At 41.4% G+C, this 22335-nt stretch overlaps 1 protein-coding gene and 1 long non-coding RNA gene across 3 annotated transcripts in view; both read right to left on the bottom strand.

Annotated features, from left to right (window-relative positions):
• PLCXD2 (phosphatidylinositol specific phospholipase C X domain containing 2) overlaps window positions 1–12347 on the bottom strand; it is a 52395-nt gene extending 40048 nt beyond the window's left edge. Inside the window, exon 1 of one of the 2 annotated variants that reach the window (XM_001146704.7) lies at window positions 11403–12347. In XM_001146704.7, the coding sequence (XP_001146704.2) occupies window positions 11403–11565 (163 nt within the window). In that variant the 5' untranslated portion in view covers window positions 11566–12347. The remainder of the gene's footprint in view (window positions 1–11402) is intronic. The other variant, XM_054680886.2, reaches the window with a different exon arrangement.
• LOC107970722 (uncharacterized) lies at window positions 6224–9299 on the bottom strand. Its single transcript, XR_001713529.4, has 2 exons — window positions 9240–9299; window positions 6224–6405 (listed from the first exon to the last, which is right to left on the bottom strand). It is a non-coding gene; the product is annotated as an uncharacterized LOC107970722 (long non-coding RNA).
• Window positions 12348–22335: the final 9988 nt, after the last annotated feature.

The following is a 22335-nucleotide window of genomic DNA, read 5'->3' as shown; positions in this document are numbered from 1 at the left end:
AAAGAAAGGTACCAGAGAGATTTCCTGCAACTTATGCCTGCATAAATTATATTCTAATAATATCTCTTTGGAGCCACCAATCTCACACTTCTGAATTAGGTCCTTGAGAAAAATGCGACATCTGTAGAGAGCTTGACTCCATATTAACAAGTAGAGAAAGGCTGAGGCATCTTTAGGGTATACAAAATTAGTCATTATGAGTCCAAGATTCCAAATGAGGGGGGCCACTTAGTAGTCCCTTGAACCAAAGATAACATCTTTAAACCTTCTTCTCAACACATCATACTTGTTTATTTTCCATGAGGCATGTGGGAGAGTATTCATAATAACCATCAAACTGCCTGCAAAATCTGAGAGAGCCATGTGGCCAATTTAATTTTTAATCAGTCGCCTATTAAATTCATAATTATCCACAATGCAATAAAGCAACTGTTTAAGGCAGAATACTTGGAAGCAGAGGATGTTGATCAACTTATTCTTTTTTATGTGCTGAGAAGCCAAGATGCATCTCACTGTCTGAGGAGAGACAGCCTGGGAATTAAAAAAGTCTGTCTTGGTCTACCCCTGCAACTGGCTGGATGAGCTCAGAGATAATTGAAGTAAATCAGAGGTTTACAGGGTACTTTTTAGACCTGCAATACTTTCAAATGAAGTATCTATGTGTGAAACAAATGCAACCAGACCTTCTCTAGTTGAAGTTTCTCCCCAACAGTCTCCACCCCTTAACCTGAGATTGCCAGAGGGGCACCAAAGGGTACTAAACCTTCCCTGCTCTGCAAGGCACAATGAGCATTCCATTGCCCAAGGTATTCCCCAAGTTAGCTCCAACGTCCTATGATTTATGTGAGCCAAAGGGTTTTCAATCCCATGTTGCAGGGGGGAGCATTTTAAAGCCCTCTACATGGGGAGGGGTACCTATTCTCTTTTGAAAGATTTTCTCTTCTTCAATTGTCCAATAGACCCCAATCCCTACTCCAAATAAGATACTGTAGATAATTCATTCACAAGAAATTCTTCTTCTATTCTGCTACCATGCATCCTGCTCTGTCTCCAAATAGATGGCATCATCTTTTTGTGAAGTAACCCCTTGCAAGGGGCACTTGGTCATTCCCCAATAAGCCTTCTCAGCTCTGAGATAACCATATTTGCTTTAACAACCTTTTTGTAAACACACAAGAAAGAACAATAATAAGCTTTAGGAGAAACCAGAAAAATGTTTAGGGTAGGAGAAAAAGTTACATTAAATGAACTATTCTACTGCAAAATTCTCCTGCTTTTTTTGAGCTTATTGGTGCAACCTGAGATGTCCATGTATGAAATAAATTGTGTTTGATGATTGTGGTAAAGCAACTAAAAGTTTCCATTTCACAGCTGGTTTATGGTGTAGTATACACAAGCTAACTCCTACACTCATGCCCAAGCTGCCAAGAGAGAATTCATACAGAACAGGCAGAACACTGGACACTAGACAAACACGAGGGGGCACCTCTCTGGGAATAGAAACTCAACAAATTTTCTAAAAGAAGTACAATCTTAGTTCAAATCTAAAATATATAATCTAAAAAATGAGGATATCAGCTTTAAATTCAAACCATCTGATATTGGATATAATAGTAGCTGTGAGTGAGGGTAGAAGGTTGGGCAAATTGTGAAATGTGAAGATTTAGCTCTGAAACCATCTCCACTGTGTCCCACCTGTGCCCTTCTCCCAATTCTGAAATGTCCCACAGGTGCCTCAAATTCAGCATGCCCCAGACTAAGCACCTGCTTCCTTCCACCACCTCTAAACCTGCTCCTTCTCCTTTATCCATATTCCTGAGAATGCCACTAACTTCCTCTCTCTCACCCAAGCCCCTTGCACCTTCTCTTTTGCCCCCCAATTAATCGCCAAGTCCTGCTGACACTTTCTCTTTTTCTTTGTCCATGCTGTCACCCTCCTCCTCAGGTCAGGGTCGCCTCCCACTTGGATGACCTCATCAGCAACCTAATTGGTCCCCTTGGTTACAGTACTTCCTAGTTCCCATATACTTTGTGCTGCAGCGAGAGTGATCTTTCCAAAACACAAAGTTGACCTTGTGATTTGCATGCTTAAAACCCTTCCCACTCCTGTTCAGGTAAAGTTAGTTAACTTTTTTTTTTTTTTTTTAAGACGGAGTTTTGTTCCGTCGCCCAGGCTGGAGTGCAGTGGCATGGTCTTGGCTCTCTGCAACCTCCGCCTCCTGGGTTCAAGTGATTCTCCTGCCTCAGTCTCCCAGGTAGCTGGGATTACAGACGCCCGCCACCATGCCTGGCTAATTTTTGTATTTTTAGTAGAGATGGGGTTTCACCATGTTGGCCAGGCTAGTCTCAAACTCCTGACCTCAAGTGATCCACCAGCCTCGGCTTTCCAAAGTGCTGGTATTACAGGCATGAGCCACTGTGCCCAGCCCGAAGTAAGATAACTTTAACATGCCTTTTCTTTTTTTTTTTTTTTTAGATGGAGTCTCACTCTGTCACCAGTCTGGAGTGCAATGGCGCAATCTCAGCTGATTGCAACCTCTGCCTCCCAGGTTCAAGCGATTCTCCTGTCTCAGCCTCCCGAGTAGCTGGGACTACAGGTGCATGCCACCATGCCCAGCTAATTTTTGTATTTTTAGTAGAGATGGAGTTTCACCATGTTGGCCAGGCTGGTCTCGATCTCTTGACCTTGTGATCTGCCTGCCTTGGCCTCCCAAATTGCTGGGATTACAGGCATGAGCCACCACGCCCGGCCTAACATGGCTTTTAAGACCTCTAAGTATGTTGCCACTTTACTCCCTGACAGTCTCCTCCTTGCAACCCACAGTACAACCATAATAAACTATTTTGGTTTGTTAAATGGGCCATTCCCTCTCTTCAAGATCCTCACTCATTTTATTTCCCCTTCTAGAGCATCCTTACTGTGTTTATCTTATCCTGAGGGCTAATTTCTGTGTATTTTTCAGGGTTTAGTTTATTCATAACTTCCTCCAGGAGGCCTCCCTAGTCTTGTTAAGATGCCCTTGCTATATGCTTCTTCCAGCAGTAATGTATACCTCTCCAGTCATCCTATATAGCATATTGTGTTATAACTGCTTGATTAAATGTCCATTTTTCCAACTATACTGTCAGCTCTTTGAAGGCAAGGACCATGTCTGTATTGATCATCACTGAATCACCAGTGCCTAGGAGAGAGCCCAGTATATGGAAGAAAATTATACAAGTGTTGAATAGAGTGAAAGAAACAATGAGTTTCTCATCTTAACCCACAGTATCCCTAATAACTGCTGGGTCATTTTGTTTCACTTCACTCTTATGCAGTTATTTTAGGGGGGACTTTCCACCCATTTCTGACCAACTCTTTCAATGGCTGCTTTTTGCCATCAGGATGACATTCAATCTTGGCATGGGCATATAAGGCTCATTAGGATCTAGTTCTTGCCTACTTTCCCAGCCTCATATCTATTCCTTTCTTTAAATAAAATCCATGCTCTAACCACACCAGACTGCTTGGCTTTGCCCAAGGTCACCATGCTGTCTGACTCCTCAGTCCCTCTGCACTGGGACACCTGGCTTTCTACTCCTCGCTATTTATATTTCAACCCAAGGGTGCTCTTGGAAGTCCAACCTACCAAGCTTTCCTCCTACTGCCAGTAACAGAATTGGGTATTGGTTTTCTGAGTGTTACAGACCCCATACATTTTCTCTATCATGTTTGAATTTTGGCTTTCTTCTAAGGTCATATTTTCAGGAAGAGCAGGGAGAAGAACCTTACAAATCTGTGTGATCACCCGATTTAACACAGTACCTGGCACAAAAGGGCATTCAGTAACTACCTTTTGAGTTAATGATTTTCCTTTAAATGAATACAATTTTTTAAATATAGGCAATGAGAACCAAAAGAAGCAAAAGGAGTATGCAGGCACTGACATATATTTTTAGCCAAATTAACACAACACACTCATATAATTCTTGTGAGGATCCATATGGACACCTACTGCCAAGATGATCACCTAAACTCGAACCTGGGGAGGGTGGACGAGAATGCTGTTTTCACCTTTCTCTGTTTGGCATTTATTTGGGGAGGGGTGTATCTGGTTTCAATCACACTTTAAAAATAATGCTTTTCATATATAAGCCTCCAAATCATACATGTTCATAAAATATTCATCTCAGTCTGACAGGGCCTAGGCATTTTTCAGTTCCACCACTACTGCAGACTGCTGCCACACTCCAAGACATTTGCATTATAGCACAAAAATGTGTACTATTTTTTCCCTTATTTTCATCTTGTCAGGTCTGAACAGAAATAAAAATACTGATAGAACATTCTCTAAGAAGAAATGATACTTTACAGCTGACAGTGCTAGAGTAATTGGACATTAACAAAAAAACCCCAACCTGTTATTTTCTTAGAAAATTTTAGCTGCTTAGTAGACAATGAATCCACAAAAGACTGCCTGTGTTTCATAGATTATATAACCTAGGCATGCCCCTTAGAGCAATGCAGACCTCTGTAGCTCAACCTGTTTTATCTTGAAGTTACCTAGAGACCTACTAATATAATCCTCCCATGTACTTTGATCCTCACAGTGTTCAGTAATATAATCCAAATTCCTATCGATGTTTAACAACACAAGAGAGAAGGTGGAAGGACTCCTGCTTAACCACAAATGTAAATACTAAAATAAATTTAGTCACAGATCTCCTCCACCTAAATTTGGTTCTTGATGCGTGTTCAAATTCTTTTCACACACACAAACACACCCACCTATTACAATGTCTACAAATAATCCCTCCTCTGCAGGCCTGGTTTGAAACTCTAACTGGGGCTAGTCAGCATTGGCAAAGTGGTTTGCGATTTTCCCAGAGGCAAAGTTGCAGGACGCTAAAGCACTTCACTAGCATTACCTTTAGTGTGCCTGTGCTCCTAAGTTCCTAGAGGCAGGAGAGAGATGTAGAAGCTACCTGTCAATCTAGTGGAGGTCAGGTCAGATCACGTGTTAGAAACCAACCCCTCAGCTTCAGAAACATGTCTGAGAGAGGAGCTTGCAGGTGGAAGCAGCACACTCCAAGGGTCTGAAGTGTCAGTGGGCATGTTTTGCAAGACATTTATGATGGGTGAACGATAGCAGGTATTGAGATTTGGGCCCAGTGGAGGTTGAGGCTGAGGCTAACGTCATAGCTAAGTATCTGTGCATGTGTGTGTGTTGGGTAATGGATGGTGCATGTGTGTTGCATGTGTGGGTGATGTATGTGTTTGGAGGGATGATGAAGCTATTATTCCAATAGCTGGGGGAAGGAATTATAAAACATGTTTAAGGATTTGTTCAAAGGAAAGCATTTTGTAACATTCCCACTCTCGAGCTAGGAACAAAATGACTGGATTAGGAGGGCAAGTGATGAGGAAATGAGGAGAGCAGAAAAAAGTTAACAACATGTTTCTGTCACAGAGGGCTGAGTTTTTCCCAAAGGCTCTGGATGTCTGGGGATGACAAAGTCTGACAGCTGAATTTGGGATGGGACAGGACAGAGTAAATAACTAAAGAAAGTTTTCTGGCTGTCTTGATCAGCCACCCCCTATTGCATCTAAGACACCCTTGGCACTCACATCCTGGGCAACCCTCCGTGTATCCTTCCCTTAACTTTAAAGCCTCCTTTGCAGGGTAACCATTCAAGTTACCCTAATCTGATCAGACAGAGAACACTGAGTCAGACAGTTTAATTGGACAGTCAGCTCCTTAACTAGATTGTAAATTACCTGAGGGTATAAACTGCATTTTACACCTCTTTTTTGTTGTCCATTCCAGGCACAGGCTTTCAATAAATGAATGTTCCGGTTGATTTTTTTTAAATGATACATAATAACAATTGTTATTATTATATAGTGCTTATTTTGTGATAGAAAGCATACTATATGAATTAATTTATTTCTCACACTAAGAAAATGAGGTGGTGCATAGATTACCTGTGTTACAGAGAAGGACACTGAGGCACAGAGAGGTTAAGTAATTTCTCCAAAGTCACACTGCTTGTAAAGGGCAGAGTCAGTATTTAAATCCAGATAGTCTGGCTGTTGTATTCATACTCTTAACCAATCCATGATCTTTCTTTTTATAGACATGTGTGATTCTGGAATTCTTTGTGGCTTTTGTGATTTGCAAGAGGAGAGATGGCTAGAGAAATGATGAGCCTTTTTAAGAGTGAAACCTACTAATGGAACCACCACAGTCATAGCGTCTTTTTATTTTTCACCATGGCCACCCAGAGGGGGGAAAAAGTGAAACAAAACAAAAATAAACGATCCTCATTTAAGAGACAATTTTGGTCTTGTATGATTTTTTTTTTCATGATTGAGTCAGCCTTGGTAGATTCAGCTTGGTCCTTGGTTTCCCACAACCTCAAATCCTGTAGGAAAATGGATTTGTTTTAGGGCCAACTCACGGTTCATACTATCCTCAAAGTAGAGCCAACCAAAACTTCTTGTTACACAATTTATTTTGTGCTCTTTTGGGGTGGTCTCCAAATCTCTTTTAGATATGCCAAATCTGGTTCAACTTTCAGAAGCAAGATCTGAGTAATGACTCCATCCTGCTCCACTAAGGGATTTTGTCTCCATGTCACACATGTGGGAAGAGGGTGTGGGGCCACAGGAGGAAGACCTATAGAAATCACTAAGTACTCAAGGGCAAAACTGCTAGGAAAAGGATAGGATTCCAGAAAGGTAGAAAAGAAGGGAATGATCACTAACAACATGAGAACAGAGAATCGTCTGGGAATCGGAGAGCAGTGAGGAGCACCTGTGGAAGGGTTGACCCTGCCAAGGGAAGGCTGGGGACCAGGTCAGGTCAGTGGAAAGAAAGCAAAGAGGGGAACAAGAAATGAGATCTTGGAGAGGCAGCAGCCAGGCAGCAAAGATGAAAAGCTCTAATTTGACAAGGGAAGAAGGAAGGCAGGAGGGATGTTGGGTGAAAGAATCGCTCCTAGAAAAGAAGTTACACCAGGGCTCTGCTTCTGACTCTTGTGACCATTTTCAGCCTCAAAATTTTCATTTCTAATGGGGCTTAGTGATGAGCCTTATCAAGCCTAATCTTCAGGAATATTATGTGCAATAACAAGAAATGGATTGGAAAATCTTCATATGGTTTCATGTGGCTATTTGTGAAAGCTGAACTTAACCAATCTATTCAGCTCTGATCACAATGAAAAACGACGGTGGCTGCAAACCATGTTTCTAGCATTCTTACTCCATACTTTCCATACTTTCAATTATTCACTCAACTGTCACCAATGACTGCACTGCTACCTTCTACTGCGATTCAGGATTATAAAGGAAAATAAGATATTTTCTGTCAGCAAGTTGTTCACATGGGAAAAACATACACTTAAAAATAACAATGTGTTGAGAAGTACTACGACAAAGAAACTATAACAGGGATATGGAGGGACCAGAGAGGGTGTCCTCTAGCCATTTCCCTCATATACCCCCATTTACTCCCATATACCCCCATTCCACCTGGAAAGCCTCCTTCCCAACCCTGACCCTCAACCCATATCCCTTGAAGTCTTGACCATTCCTCAAATTCTAGATCAAATGCTATTTTCTCAACAAGGTAGTTACTAATTCTCAGAAGGTGGAATTAATCTTTCCATTCTGTGTGCTTCTGTAACATGGTATTTATATCTCTGGTTTAAAATTTATTCTAATTAGTTCTTTTTTAAAAAACTATGTACGATGAAGGTACATATATACATATATATATAAATATCTCTATGGAGGTTTCTTAAAGTGCACTTAGGGTCTGGTGAGGTAAAAGTTCATTTACATCAAGTAATCTACAGCCCCTTTTAAGAGGCTAAAGTGAATAGACCTGCTTCATTCTGGCAATTGTGAAACCTTGTTTATACATTTTCTTGTTTTGAAGAGGCATAAAAGAAATAGGCTTTAGACCTAAAATGACCCAATCATTCCTTCCAGCTCTTTCTACATTGGACAAAGAACAGGCAACAAAATAAAACAAACAAAAAAAAACCCTCAAATTAATCACATAATTTTTAATCTGGAAAGGACTCTATATTTCATTTAACCCAATATCTTAATTACAAATAAAGAAACTATGTCCTGAGAAATTTAGATACTTCTTCAATATTACACAGCAAGAATCAACAATAAATTTTGCAACCCTTAAGTTCAACGCTCTTCCCAATAGAACCTTCCCAAAATGTAAACCAAGTAGTTTACCTTTAATAAGAAAGAAAGTGTTTTTTAAAAAATGAAATAGCATTAAAATGTACAGAGAAAAAATTCATTGAAAAGCAGTATACATTATAGAGAAATGTCTTCCCATTAGTCCATTTGTCCACAGAGAATATCATGCTTTTACAAAAATCAGTGAAAATGTTTGTAGAGTTTAAAGCTTTAATTTAAAAATCTGTCTTTTATGATGTCTGGATCCTTTATCCTTCAGACATCAAATGATTCTATACAGTTAGCAATGAGAATTATTTTGAGGTTCTTCTCCAAGATATTTTAATACGTTTGGTGGTATTGGCCATTAACAGGTGTTCTTAACAGTTGCGGAAGTAAAATAATACATCAAGGCTCTGTTGAGAGGTGCACATTCACACATGTTCTCTCCCATCATGACTTAGGCAAAGGCAGCAGGTGCACTCAAACGTGGCATAGTTTACTCCATCCCATTTCTGCTATTGTTGCCAGAAGGCTTGACTTTTCCCTGCCCTTTCCCATGTCCCCCGCCTCATCGCCATCCTGATAGATCTGACCCAGTCCTATAGATGCCCCAGATTGGGCATGTGGGCGCGCACGCACACAACAGGTTGAAGCACTAAAATTGAATTTAAAACTTACTGGGTTTCAATTCTAAACAGGCATATGTATATATAATATGTATATATGTACACAAGTGTATGTGCATATAATATGTATGTATCTACCTATATATTCAAAGTGATAATCACTTAGACAAATACCACTCGCTTTTAAAAATTCTTTCATTCACTGCAGAGGATGGTTTGAAGAAACTGGCTTTCAGTTAAGGATTACACCCACTGCTCTGCCATTCCCAAGGACCCCTCAGGGGCACAGAGACAGTGCCTGGGTTTTGCAGCTACACAGGGGCTTAAATACAACATCTACCACTTACTATTTGTGTGATCTTGAGAAAATTACTTAACCTCTTTGAACAATAATTTTCTTAACTCTAAAGTGAGGATGTTAATACCTGCTTCATGGAGTTATGAGGACTGGAGGTAATGTATGCCAGTGGGTCCTGCGTGGTAGTGCTCAGTACATAATAGCTATTATGATGCAGATGATGATAAGAGGGAAGAGTTAAAGAGGAAGTAGGGGGACGATGATGGCCCCCAGTTCCCAAATGCCTACTATATTTCAGGATTTCTCAGCAAGGATTGGTAGAATTTGACTTGACTGCTAGCCTTTATCTGGTGAGTATGAAGCTCGAGGTAGAGGAAAGAGAACTAGTAGGGGAAGTCCATGAATGGCTAGCATTTAATATGTAATTTTCCTGTCTTGAGCCTACACATACATACACTTAATGTCCCTTCCACTGCTGAGGAAACGGCATTTCACAGCAGTGAATTCAGCATCTTTTGAGGAGTCAAAGCCATTTTTTTTTTCTTTTTCCTTAGCAGGACCGGACTTCACAAAGCAGGGTGAAAGAATTCGCGTGATCTCCATGGTGGCTAATCATATAATTTCCAGTTTCAGCAGCTGGCACCAGCTATTTGCTCCCCCGCTACCCAAGCAATTCTAGTAACTGTGAGATATCCTATGGCTCACAGAACAAATGCCCAACTCCTTTCTACAGTCACGGGGTCAGAGTACACAGCCAACCTACTAGCAGAGCTGGAGTTATGGTTTGAGCCAAAGTACAAGGAAGGAGGAAGCCCCAACCTACCCCGGACATGCCCTGAATGACACAGCCATTTAGGGCCTGCCTAAGATGCCATTCTGTTTGCAAACACATATTACCTGCCATATCACTCAACAAAATAATTCCATCAGAAGGCCTGAAGGCAAATGACTAATGTTAAAAGTGGCCCGTGCATCATTTCAGTGACAACTCCACGGGCGCCAATTAAACATGGAAAAGACCTGTTTTGAAGCATGCCCATCTGGCATTTCCCAAGGAACTGTAGTCAATGGCTGATAAAACATACATGATCATAACTATAAAGAAATTTCGCAGCCCTCTCCTTGCTCAAAAGCAACCGGGGCCTATGAGGACAATGAACCTGGAAGACACCCAAAAGAGGAGGTGAGTAAAGAAAAGCCTGCATTTGAAGCCAGCACTGCTCTTCCTCATGCACAGAAAGCAAAGATCGGGAGTTGCATGAGGTCAGATTTTCAGCCACCAAAAACAAACAAACAAAAAAACCAACCAAACCTCAAAAAAAACCCAGACGGGTCTAGGGAATACTTGGGAGTTTGTCTGGTAGTCTGTGGGTGAACTTCAATTGTTATGTCTCTGAGTGAAAGAAAGGATTGGCAGTAGTCCATCCCCTGCTTCTAGGAGTGCTTTCCAGTATCGGCATTTGTAGGACTTGCTCAGCACACCAGGCCAAACTCACTGTACAAATATCCTTCCCTAGAAACCATACAATAACCACCTTCTGAGTGGAAGGAAGAGGACAGACACATTTAACAAATGATGTCAAGGCATAAAACCCCCGGCAGAGAGACAGTGGCTGGAGCAGAAGTGCTTTTCAAGGCTGCAGTTCTAAATCAGGCAGGCAGACACCTGTATACATACATACATACAGAGACAAAGCTTCGAACACCACCACCTCATCACACCTAATGACTGCCTGTGATGAGAGTCTGCATTCTCTATTCTGGCTTTCTAACAACAAAAATGTGTCTTTATACTCAGTTCTGATTCTGAACCTATTCTCTAATGCTTATCCATTTTTTGTTTTTCCAATACACAAGGTCAGATAAATGAGAAATAAAATATTTTTCAGTTTTAATTTTGATCCAGATCTAAATTGTTTGTGACTTTTAATTCATTGCCTTTGATTTCCCCTTCAAGTGATTTAAATCAATGCACCCCTCACATACACATAACAACAGTAAGAAGGCTAATATTCTTAGAATGGGGCTAGCAAATATAAGCAAACAAACAAACAAAAAAAACCACAAACAAAAACAATGATGCTTCTGTTTTCATGAGTCCTTTTACCAATGATGCAGTGTACTGCAATCTCTTTAAAGCAGCTGCTTCAGTGTTAAGTTTTTGGTTTGGAAATAAAAAGGGGTCACTGACAATTAATTTCTCAGCACAATAGAAAAGCAACCCAACCCCTTAACAACACTAAAATGGCAGAATTAAACACAGTGGGAACAAGTAGGAATAGACGAATACCTGGGATTGCCAGATTGGAAAGGGGGAGGTTGTGGAGGTGAGGGGGGAGCGAGGCCATCCAGTCGGCATTGCAGACCTCCGATGATGTCTTTGTCCCGCTGGGGTTGGGGGAGCAGATGGTCCCCATCCTGAGTTTCCTCCTGGCCTTCCTAACTGCTAGCATCCCTGTTGTTAACAAACTGGCCAGTCTCAGCCCAGTGCCACTCACTCAGTGATCATCACTCCTTGGGCTCTGTGGACGTTTCAGGGCGACGCTTGCCACGCCAGTCTTTCCAAAATGCCTTTCTGGCTGGGGGACGGGGCAAACAGATGGATCCTTACCCACTAGCACTCGCAGTCCCCACTCTCTCCGGCCCAGCCTCCGCTCCACTCCCTTAATCTGCTCAGTCCCAGCTCCGTTAAACTTCTTACGTTCCCCTCTGGAGATGGGGGAAGGTAGGCCCCCAGAGATAAATCTTACATAAACTGAAAGTCCGAGGAGCAGCCACACCCGGAGCCACTCACAAGACAGGTGCCCACCCAGTGTACAGACATGCCTGCGGGTCCATACACAGGTGCGCGCCCGGGCGCGCCGGCTCTAGCCTGATTTATGTTTCTATATATGTCACTGGGCTGGTACACAAGCTGGGCCTGCCTGCTACTCACTCCCCCACTTCTCTGCACAGACGCCCCCTGCCCTGTGGCTTCCTGAAAGACACACAGAAGTGCAGCCGGCGGCACCCGGACTCCCAGCAGCCCCTCCCCGCACTGCCGGGCAGATTTGCCGGGCTAGGCGGCCCGTGATTGGCCGCTGGCGGAGCGCGCTCCGATTGGCCAGCGCCCTCCGGGCTGCCCCTCTGTCCCGCTCCCACGCCTTCCCTGCTCCCCAGTCTCCTCCCTCCGTTACTCTTGCCTTCCTGTGTGTATGTGTAGACAGACGCCGCGGCAGCGACTGCATTTGTGGAAACTTGCAGGCTTCGGCCAGTCGGTCCTCAGATAGGTCCTCTTTCCTCCAGCCCCTCACACAGTCAGCACTCAGATGTTCACCGCGGCCGCAAATGTTTCCTTCCTTCCTTCTTTCAGACACGCGCGCACACACACACCCATACACACACGGAAAGGGTTACAATTTCCGTAAACCACAGAAGCAGCAGAAATATGATAGGTAAGAGGCCCAGAAAGGTGCTGTATCTCATATTTGGATGACAACATCTAGGATGGTTTGTGTTTCAGGCATTACATAATTAAGCTTCACCTACACATCACTACGCAGCAGTTCTGTGCAGTTATTCCCATTTTACAGAGGAGGCAATAATGAAACATATTTGTATTGTCCCGTTGTTTGGAACTTTCTTTCAAATTCCTTGTCCCATTTGCTCTTCACAGTACCCCCACCAGGCAGGGAGGGTTGCTGACATAATTCCCTTTAGAAGATGAAATGAAAGTCTGGAAGCATTCAGGGAGCTGAATGTGGTGGCACTATTGGAAATCCCATTTTGGAAAGAGTCTCGCTGGTATGGAGGCTCGTAGGCATACAAACCCATTTTCCTGCTTTCTGCAGTGTTCCCTACTCCTTCAAATGGTACTTCTCCGTGACGGAAAACTACGAGGTCTCTGCTGATCTGAGGACTTTGCACATGAAAATCACAGGGACATCGTGGCAAACAGACAAATCAAGAAAAGCACCCTGGACCTGATGGTAGGGACCCGGAGGGCTTGATGGTAGGGTTCCAGAGGGCTTGATGGTAGGGTCCTGGAGGGCTCCAGGTCAGGCAGGTCCTCAGTAACTCAGGAGGACCTTATGGGAAAAGAAGGCGGTTGCCTGAGCTAAGACAAGACTGAAGGCTCATATACAGATCTGTAGGTCAGCTAACAATTAATCACCAAGTGGTCCCACCTTATCTCCTGAGCCCCAAACCACCTTTCCATACACATAACTCCTGCTGCATAGTGGCCCCTTTTGACATCTTATCAATCTTTCCTTTTCCGGGCTATTAACATTCATTTAAACCTGCTTTGCTGCATAATAGTCCCAGTTTTTCTGTTTTGTTTGTTTGGTCTGGTCTGGAGGATTATCACTTGTATGTTAAGAAAGTGTGTAATATTTTTAATATATCTCCCAATGCTTAAAGGGTACTTCAGTATAAACGTGGTATTCTTTGTTTTTAAGTACACCACAGGATATTGGTAATATGTCACCTACCTGTTTGCATCAACAATGTTTTTGGGCTTTTTCCTCCCACCCACTCTCCTAGAAAAATCACTCTGTGAAGTAATATCTTAAGATTTATTTTTGAAGTGACAGCTTTCAGGGCTTCCCTTCAGCCTAAAATTTCCAAACATAAAACTTTATGGAAGCGGTATAAGGCAAACACAATGTATTCTTTAGTCTCTACTGTGAAATGTTAATTTTAGTGCCTTTTTTTTCCCGTTATTTTTCAGCTGTTAATGAAAGGAATGAGTGATATTTAGAAAGCATCAAATTTGGCCGGGCGCAGTGGCTCATGTCTGTAATCCCAGCACTTTGGGAGGCCGAGAAGGATGGCTCATGAGGTCAAGAGATCAAGACCATCCTGGCAAACATGGTGAAACCCCGTCACTACTAAAAATACAAAAATTAGCTGGGTGTGGTGGTGCATGCCTGTAGCCCCAGCTACTCAGGAGGCTGAGGCAGGAGAATCGCTTGAACCCGGGGGGGTGGAGGTTGCAGTGAGCTGAGATCCACCACTGCACTCCAGCTTGGTGACAGAGTGAGACTCCATCTCAAAAAAAAGCAAAAAAGCCTCAAATTTTAGAGACTTAGCAACATTACTAAGTGAGAACTTGAAAGGAAGTAGAACAACTTCAGAATGAGATGATTTGCACCTCTCTGAAATTGGCAGCTTTTAAATTTACAGTTACTTGATTTGCCCGAGAAAACAATTCAAAAGGAGGGCAACACTTTTTCCATATATTCCTGAGTCAGTCTTGGGAACAATCTAGCAAATGAAAACACAGTGTCTAGTACAGTACTTGGCATATAGCAGGTGCTCAGTATTTATTGGAAGGAGGGAGATGCTTGGTAAAAGCTCTTGGTAAATGTCATGCTCTGCTGAGCTCTAAGGAGTGTATTAGAGCAGTGCTTTTCAGATATTACTATGTAAATCAATCATATTCTGATTAAATCGATTTGAGATGGACCTGATAGTCCAGATATTCAACAAGCTTCTAACCGATGCAGATACTCCTGGCCCAGACTACACTTTGAGTAGCAAGGCCTTAGGGAACAGGCTCATGTTTGACAGGTAGGATATGCAGTGCTTTTTCTCTCTTTTCCAAGATTTTATAATGTTTTTACATAACTTTTATAATCATAAAATAAATTTGCTTTAAAAAACTCAGCTAACAATCTCTATGATAATTTTTTTATCATATTATGCCATGGAAACCAAATTACCAGTGGGATTTTTCTACTATGCTATAGGAGTATAGGGAAAATATTTTTTAAGTAAAAATTAATATTTAGACTTTGGATAGTGAATATTTTTATATATTCTATATTATGACATCAAAAGAAGAGAACTCAATTACAGGAGGACTGAAATTTTGAAGTAAGTAAATTTTAATGAATAATTACAGCCAAATGGAGTGCTTTCTTTGTGTGTAAACCATTCTGGTAGGTCCTGGGAGTGAAAGAAAAGTGAAATGATCCTTAGATAATATATAATCCAGTATAAAAGAGAGTCAAATATGTGAATTACAAATTGTAATATCAGGGAGAATGAAGGGATAACAGAGACACACAAGTGGAGGATAATAAAGGGGTATATATTTTGATGGAGGAAGAGCCAAGGGATGCACTGTTAGAGGACGTGGTATTCAAACCAGGTCTTGAATTCTGAGAAAAGTTTTGCTCATGGAAAATGGGTAGAGGGTTTTGGCATGGGAGAGGCATATGTAGCTGGGAAAACAGAGGCAAAGCTATGACAATGAATGATAGATGTGAGAAACAGAAAATATACTAGAGTGACATATGAGAGAAGTGGGAAATATTGTTCATTTACTCTCATTTAATTTTCACATGAGCCCAATGAATTAGATACTATTACTGTTCCCATTTGACAAAGGATACTGAGGCTTAGTGGCTACATAACGCTGTCCAAGATCTCATAGCTAGTGAGTTGCATAGCTGTGACTCCAGGTCTCTTGATCATTGTGTCAAGGGCTTCCCGTTACATGTTACCTGTTATTGTAAACCTGGTAAAGGCTGTTTATGACCAAAGCATATTAAAGAGTTGCACTTTTTTTTTCTATCGACAAAAATGGCCATTGCAGGTTGAGAAAGGGAGTAAAATGACTCACATTGTACTTTAGGAAGGTACTATGGCAGAATGGAGAATGCTTGGGGGAAATAAAGAGTCTTTCAGATAAATCACTGAAACCAATTATCTAAGCAATGAAAAGTGAGAAAAAATGCAAAGACCTGGCACATAGAGACTAAATGCATGGCCTTTCTGAACTCTGATGCTTGGCTCCCCAACCCCACTTCTCACCCCAAGGACCTGTAATTCTAAGGCCTGAGTGGGTAGCTTCCCTACCTCTTAAATTATTTTTTATTACTTGAACACCTCATCAAACTGTTCATCCATTTTTATTGAATACAACCAATCTCATTTATGTAAATACATGTGCAAATTTGTTTTCTGGAAATTTTTTCTCCATTACACTCTTATTTCCCCAACCATTCTCCATTCTGCCATAATTATCTTCCATAATACAATGTGAATAATTTTGCTTCCCTTCTCAAAAACCTGCAATGGCCTCTCATCAACATAAAAAATTTTCCAAGCTTTTAAATATGCTTTGTTCATAAACAGCCTTTACCAGGGTTACAATAATAATAGGTGACATGTAATGGTAAAGACCCTGCTGGATTCCTGAAGAGCTGACTATAGCCTTTGCCCTCTATTTGGAGACTCCCTTATTGTTTGAAATGTCTGTACTTTACAAGTGGTTTGTTTTGTTTGGATTCACGTGATAAATGAGTAGTGAGGATCCCAGATAAAGCACCAAAACAGCTTGCCATTCAGGCATGTGTAGTTGGCAGGATAAGCCAGCCTGATTTTACTTGATTAAAGGCACCCAAAAAGCCTTGGAGGAAGCATATTGATTTAATGATATTGGGACCAGGGCTGTCCCTGGTCCCCAGAGCTAAGCCCTAGGACTGTCTTACTTCCCAGGCTGTGTACGAGATGGGGAAGGAACAGATCCCAAGCAGAATCAGAACACAGACATGTATTTATTCGAGGGATATTGCCTAGAGGGGAGTGAGGTTACATGATGCTTTGAGTTCCACAGTGATGCGTCACACACAATTTTTTTTTCTGGCTGGGTAGTAGGGTGGGTGGAAAAGGAATAAGGGACTGAAATGAGGAGCCAAGTTAACGAAAGATGGGATGGAGTAGAAGCTGCTTTGCTTTATGGCCTCGTACCAGTAGAGTTTATTCCTAGTCATTCCCAACCTTCTTCACCCAGCTCAAGCCAAAAGACTGTATGATAAGGATCAGAGGAGAATGAGGAGATGCAACCAACATAGGTGGTGCTGGGACATGACGACAGCAGCAGCAATTACCTCCAGGAAGAGTGACATCATTGCAGCAACTGGGGATCTTCAGGAGCCTCCAAGGAAATGGAGACACTGAGGCACACACTTGTGGACACATGATACAACTTACACATTCCTGACATCAGAAGACAGAGGATTGGGATCCACTTATTTTGTTGATTGGGGTAGAGCCAGAGACCATTGTTTTGTCATTTTTACTGTGACCATTCCCGGATTATACCCAGGTGGTGTGTCCTTGAGAAACTGGGTAGAAGAGAAGCAGAAGCTTAAGCAGGAAGTAGCATTGTCTATATTATCTCATGCCCACTTGGTATTTATGGCCCACAACTGGGATTCTGTAATGAGACAAGAGTGAACGGCAGCAATGGCTGGCCATAAGATTGTTTCTCCCAGATTTGAAAGCTCGGTGTTCAGGAAGACCCTAAGAGCCTCTGTGCCTTTTAAGTTTATTGGACATTAAGTTTTTCTGGTATGCTTTCAGAAAATTTATTTTAACAGTAGTCGTTACTATAATACTTTTGAGAGGGCTACTAACAAGTGATGATTGTAAAATTCGTTTTAATATCCATTCATTTCCGTCTACCACACCACATTCCAGCATCCTCTTCCATTTCTCCTTCCCATGCCACCTCCAATCCCTGAAAAGGTAATTGAGAGGAAATAAAGGCCTCAGAGCCTTTATTTTCTAGCTAGTTAGCTAGTTAGCTGCAAAGTCCCTGATTTAAGATGTTATAGAGCCACCTGCTGGTATTCAAGGCTCACTTCAGGCACATATAATATGTTCTGTCAGTGTCAATTATCCTAAAAATGTCTGTAGATCACCAGCAACAGGAACAACTAGGAGTTTATGCAATATACAGATTTCTGGATCAAATGCCAACCCTCCTGCATCAGATCCTCTGGGGATGGCATCTTTTCCTCCTGTCTTTAAAATGTTCTCCTCAGGGGATTTTTATGTCTCAAATGTTTGAGATGAAGGCTTTGAAATATCAACAAATTTCTCTTTTTTAAAAAAGTTAAAATAGGTAGAATGGCAGAGTAAACAATTCTTATCCATGCTGCATGTAACTTTATGCAATTAGGAAGACTATTTTGGCAGAGATAGTTGATCTCAACTAGGAGGAAAATCAATTGATCTGCCACCCTTACCTTTTTTTTCTCCAGGCTACCACCCCACCCCAAGGTTCCTAGAATTATAAGAATTATGTCTATTATTAGGAGACATTGTTGTATTAATGTGTATATTAGTAATCACTTGAGCTTCAGTCACAACAGAATGACCTCTGTGCATTTGTTATCATTTAACCAATCTAATCTTGGGAATGCATTCTTTTAACAACATGACTCTGCAATTTGGGATGCCACTATCAATTGGAAATAGCATGATGCCACCTCATCCATGGAGTAAAAATTAGTAATATTATCATTACCTAATACTATCATTCTCTTCCAACTTTTTAAATATTAAAATTACAAGTTTGTACAAACAACCTTGACCAATCAAAATGTTTTTTAATAAAGTAAATAAATTTCAATGTAAATAAAAGTAATGAATTTTTAGTGTGTCAGCAACTGTCTCTGATCAACTCTCTCTGAATGTTAGGTTGTAGTCAAAAGCCCTTACAATGCTTCTTGGCCTTTTGATGATTTTGTTTCAAAGGATTCTGATTTGCTTAAGTGTCTGTAGTTAACTCCCCAACTCAGCCACGTGTTCGGCTCTGCCCTTCCTAAACTGCAGAAACTGGTCATGGAGGAAGTTGTAGTTTATCTTAGCAACATCTGCACCCACAGCTTCCTCTTCCTTTAAGTAGCAGAAGTAAAAGAGAAAGTAAAATTTATGCCACACATCTTTCTGTTTCAGCCAAGTGTAAAGGAGAATATTCTAGAAGTCAGAGTTAAGCAACATAATGAAGTAGAGGAGGAAGTGAGTTCCTATAACTGGAAGCATCCAAGCCAAGCTTGGCACCAATAAGACAGTAACATGATAGAATTGAAGCACTTGATGCTTGATTGAACTACATGAACTTCACGGTCTTTCCAACCGTACTCTGTTTTTTTCCCTCTGCCTGCTGTAGATACCTTTTATCTTTGCACAGTTAAGCCTTTCTTTCCTTTTTGTTACCTTTCCTCACTCAAATCTTTGACTTCATTTGCTGTAGTCAGGACTAACAGAACTTCTATATAAATATGGACCTAATATTCTAAAATCATGCTGCTACCAGCAAAAGCTTGAGATTGTGTTTTGGGGAGTACCTTTTTACTGGTAACACGTTCTAGCCTCTGGGGACACCTCAACATTTTCTCTACCCTCTCCCCGCATTCAGCACCCAGGATGAGATGCACTTAGCTCAGGCAGTCAGGCTCAGAAAACACATAATGAAGCTCTCAGAGTGGGAAGTATGAATGACCTGGATGGAAGTCACCTTTAGTGCCTCCATCACCTCCACAGTGGTAGGATTGATGTGTGTGCGGCCCGAGGGCAAAGCTTCTCAACTCTTGCACCAGATGTGCCCTAATCATGGAGCTGAGTAAATGCACACTCCCCAGAGCCCTGTATGGCAGGCATGACAAGCACTGATCCTGGCATTTCTTTCAAGCTGCATAGTTTGTTTTTGTGAATTCATTCACATTTTGTTACACACACACACACACACACATGCACACACACACACAAAATTGATGTTCTGGATGTGCTATGTTTGCCCTGTGGCTTCGAGTCCCTTCTGGCACACGCCTTTATTCTTGGGTACTTGTGACCCCTAATGTGAAAGTCCTAGGTCTGGAAGAAAGGCACCAAGAAGTCAATTAGGCACAAGAAAGCTCTGTTCACTCATGGCCCAGCCAACTTTAGTAAAGTAGAAGACACGAGTGGATTTGAAACCAAAGCTTGAAATCGTGTCTATTTGCCCAAACCTTAGGCAACCTGGAGCAAAAGCTGGTGAAGAATCAAGATTATGAGCCATTAGAGACATGACTGTCTCCTTAAAGAGAGTAGAGAACTGAAAGCTTCCCACCTAAGCTTAACTCTCTCCTCTTGAGTTGACCAGGAGAAAGTTTCACTTGTAGGGCTCATCCTGCCCTTCTGGTACCGAATGTACAATATTAAAGCCTGATAAATTTACACAGAGGAAGTAGAAGACAAGAGGCCTCTGACTCAGGTCTCAAACTCCTATGACTCTTTAGCCTGCTGAGGTATGTTCTTGCTCCAAGAGTTTTAGACTAAGTTTCCTCACCTGTCTAGACTGGTGTTCTGTGTCTGCTTACTTGAGTCTTCACTGATTCCTTGGATCTGTTTTTTTTTTTTTCCCCTCTGCACCTATGATGCCTGCCTGATTCTACCAATCTGGGCTAAACTTTGAAACTGACTCAGTGGCCTATTCAGCCTAAGGCATCTGCCAAGCCGCCCAGATTTAGGTCCTGACCTCTCCTGGCCTGACTGACATGCCACAATAAAAATCAATAGAAGAAGAGCATTGATTTAAAGTGGATATATTAGTCTGTGATGTGAAGTGAGTCAAAAGAAAAGCTCAACTCACCATACTTGAGTGACAATCACCACCTTTAGCAAATTCTCTGTTCCACAAGGCATTTTTCTTTCTCCTACTCACTCATTTGCCATTTCCTGTCATTCATTCACACGATACTGAATTGAATACTACTTTGTGTCTGGCCTCATCCTCACAGTGGGGGTGTTGAGGAGTGAAGGCAGCTTTCCACCTTTGAGGACATTTGGGTCCAACAGAGTTCACAGCCCGCATTCCCTCATCTTGGAGTGACATTGCACATTTTGACATAAACATTAAAGCAACAATAGCAAACTGAAAAATTTCATCTCAGTAGATAGGACAGAGAGTATCTTCAAATAGTATTTATTGAACAAATAAATATTGGTCAAGCTGTGTACCCAAAATTTGGGGTGATGGGTAAAAGTTCTGTAGGAGGAGGTTATGTAGAAGTGATTGCTGAGCCTTCTTCCTGCCCCCGCTCCTGTGTGGGGAGCCCCAAGTAGGAATGTTGAGCAGGAGTCTGCCCAGTTCTGCCACATGTGTGGGATCTTGCTGCAGGGACTGCTGTAAACTGTGAATTGTTTCTGTAGTTTCTACTAAAGCAGCAACAAAAAACACTGCCCAGGGGTTTGAGGGAGGAATGAAAGTCTGTCTCTTGCGTGAAGTCTGGAGAAACACAGCTTAGTTTTCTTTGATACGAAATGGTTTAACGGTGAGAGGGTAAGTTTGCCCTGGAGTTTTGGGAAAATCAAAGGGCTCCAATTATCTCCTTAAGAAAGGAAAATTGATTGAAGTTTTGGTGGATCCCAGCCAATACTTAGGGCAGAATAAGACCCAGAAATGATATAAAAACAGCAAACTTGTGGGATGAATCCTTGCTTATTTTCTTTCTGAACTTTCAGATTAAACAACGCTCAGAGAAAAGAGAAAGAAGCCTGCCCCCCAAGCCAATGAAACAGCATTTTGGATTTTGTCATACTGTATAAAGGTTGCAGTCTTGGAAAAATAGGGTAGTTTTGAGTCAAATGAAGAATCTTTCATTAGGGTCTTGCTCAAGTACTTTTTGTTTAAACTTCCTACTTGGAAATAATTTCAAACTTCAAAAAAAGTTGCAAAAGTAAAAATATTAAAAGACACACACACACACACACACACACTTATTCCATCTACCTAGATTCATCTGTCTTTAACAATTTACCCCCTTTACTTTGTCATTTGCTTCCATCTCTCTCTGTATGCATATACATGTATATCTATACATGCATGTATGTATGTATAAGTGTATGCATATACATATGCATGCACACATGAACACACACCCTTTGAGGCTAAGTTATTTATATCATGGTCCTTTGACTGCTAAATAATAACTGTGTATTTCCTAAGAATAAAAATATCTCTTACATAACAACATCAGAGTTATAAATACTTTTATCTAGTCATCTGTCCATATTCTAATTTTGTCAGTTGATCTAATAAATGTCTTTCATACCATTTCCCCCCTTCTAGTACAGGATTCAATCTAGAGTTAGGTATTGCAATCAATTGTCATGTCTCTTTAGCCTCCTTTAATCTAGAATATTTTTAGAGCCTTTCTTTATATCGACATTTTTGAAAAATATAGTCCTCTCTCCCTTTTTAATAGAACTTTTTTTTTGTTGTTTAAAATTTCAACTTTTATTTTAGATACAGGGGTACATGTACAAGTTGCATGAGGATATTGTGATGCTGAGGTTTGGGGTACAGATCTTTTCATTTAGGTAGTGAGCATGGTACTTGATAGGTTATTTTTCAACCCATGCCTTCCTCCTTCCCTTTATGCTCTAGTAGTCCACATTGTCCA

The sequence above is a fragment of the Pan troglodytes genome, chromosome 2 (assembly GCF_028858775.2).
Source record: "Pan troglodytes isolate AG18354 chromosome 2, NHGRI_mPanTro3-v2.0_pri, whole genome shotgun sequence".
In the NCBI taxonomy this organism is placed as follows: Eukaryota; Metazoa; Chordata; class Mammalia; order Primates; family Hominidae; genus Pan; species Pan troglodytes.
This window is presented reverse-complemented; position numbering and strand designations above follow the sequence as displayed.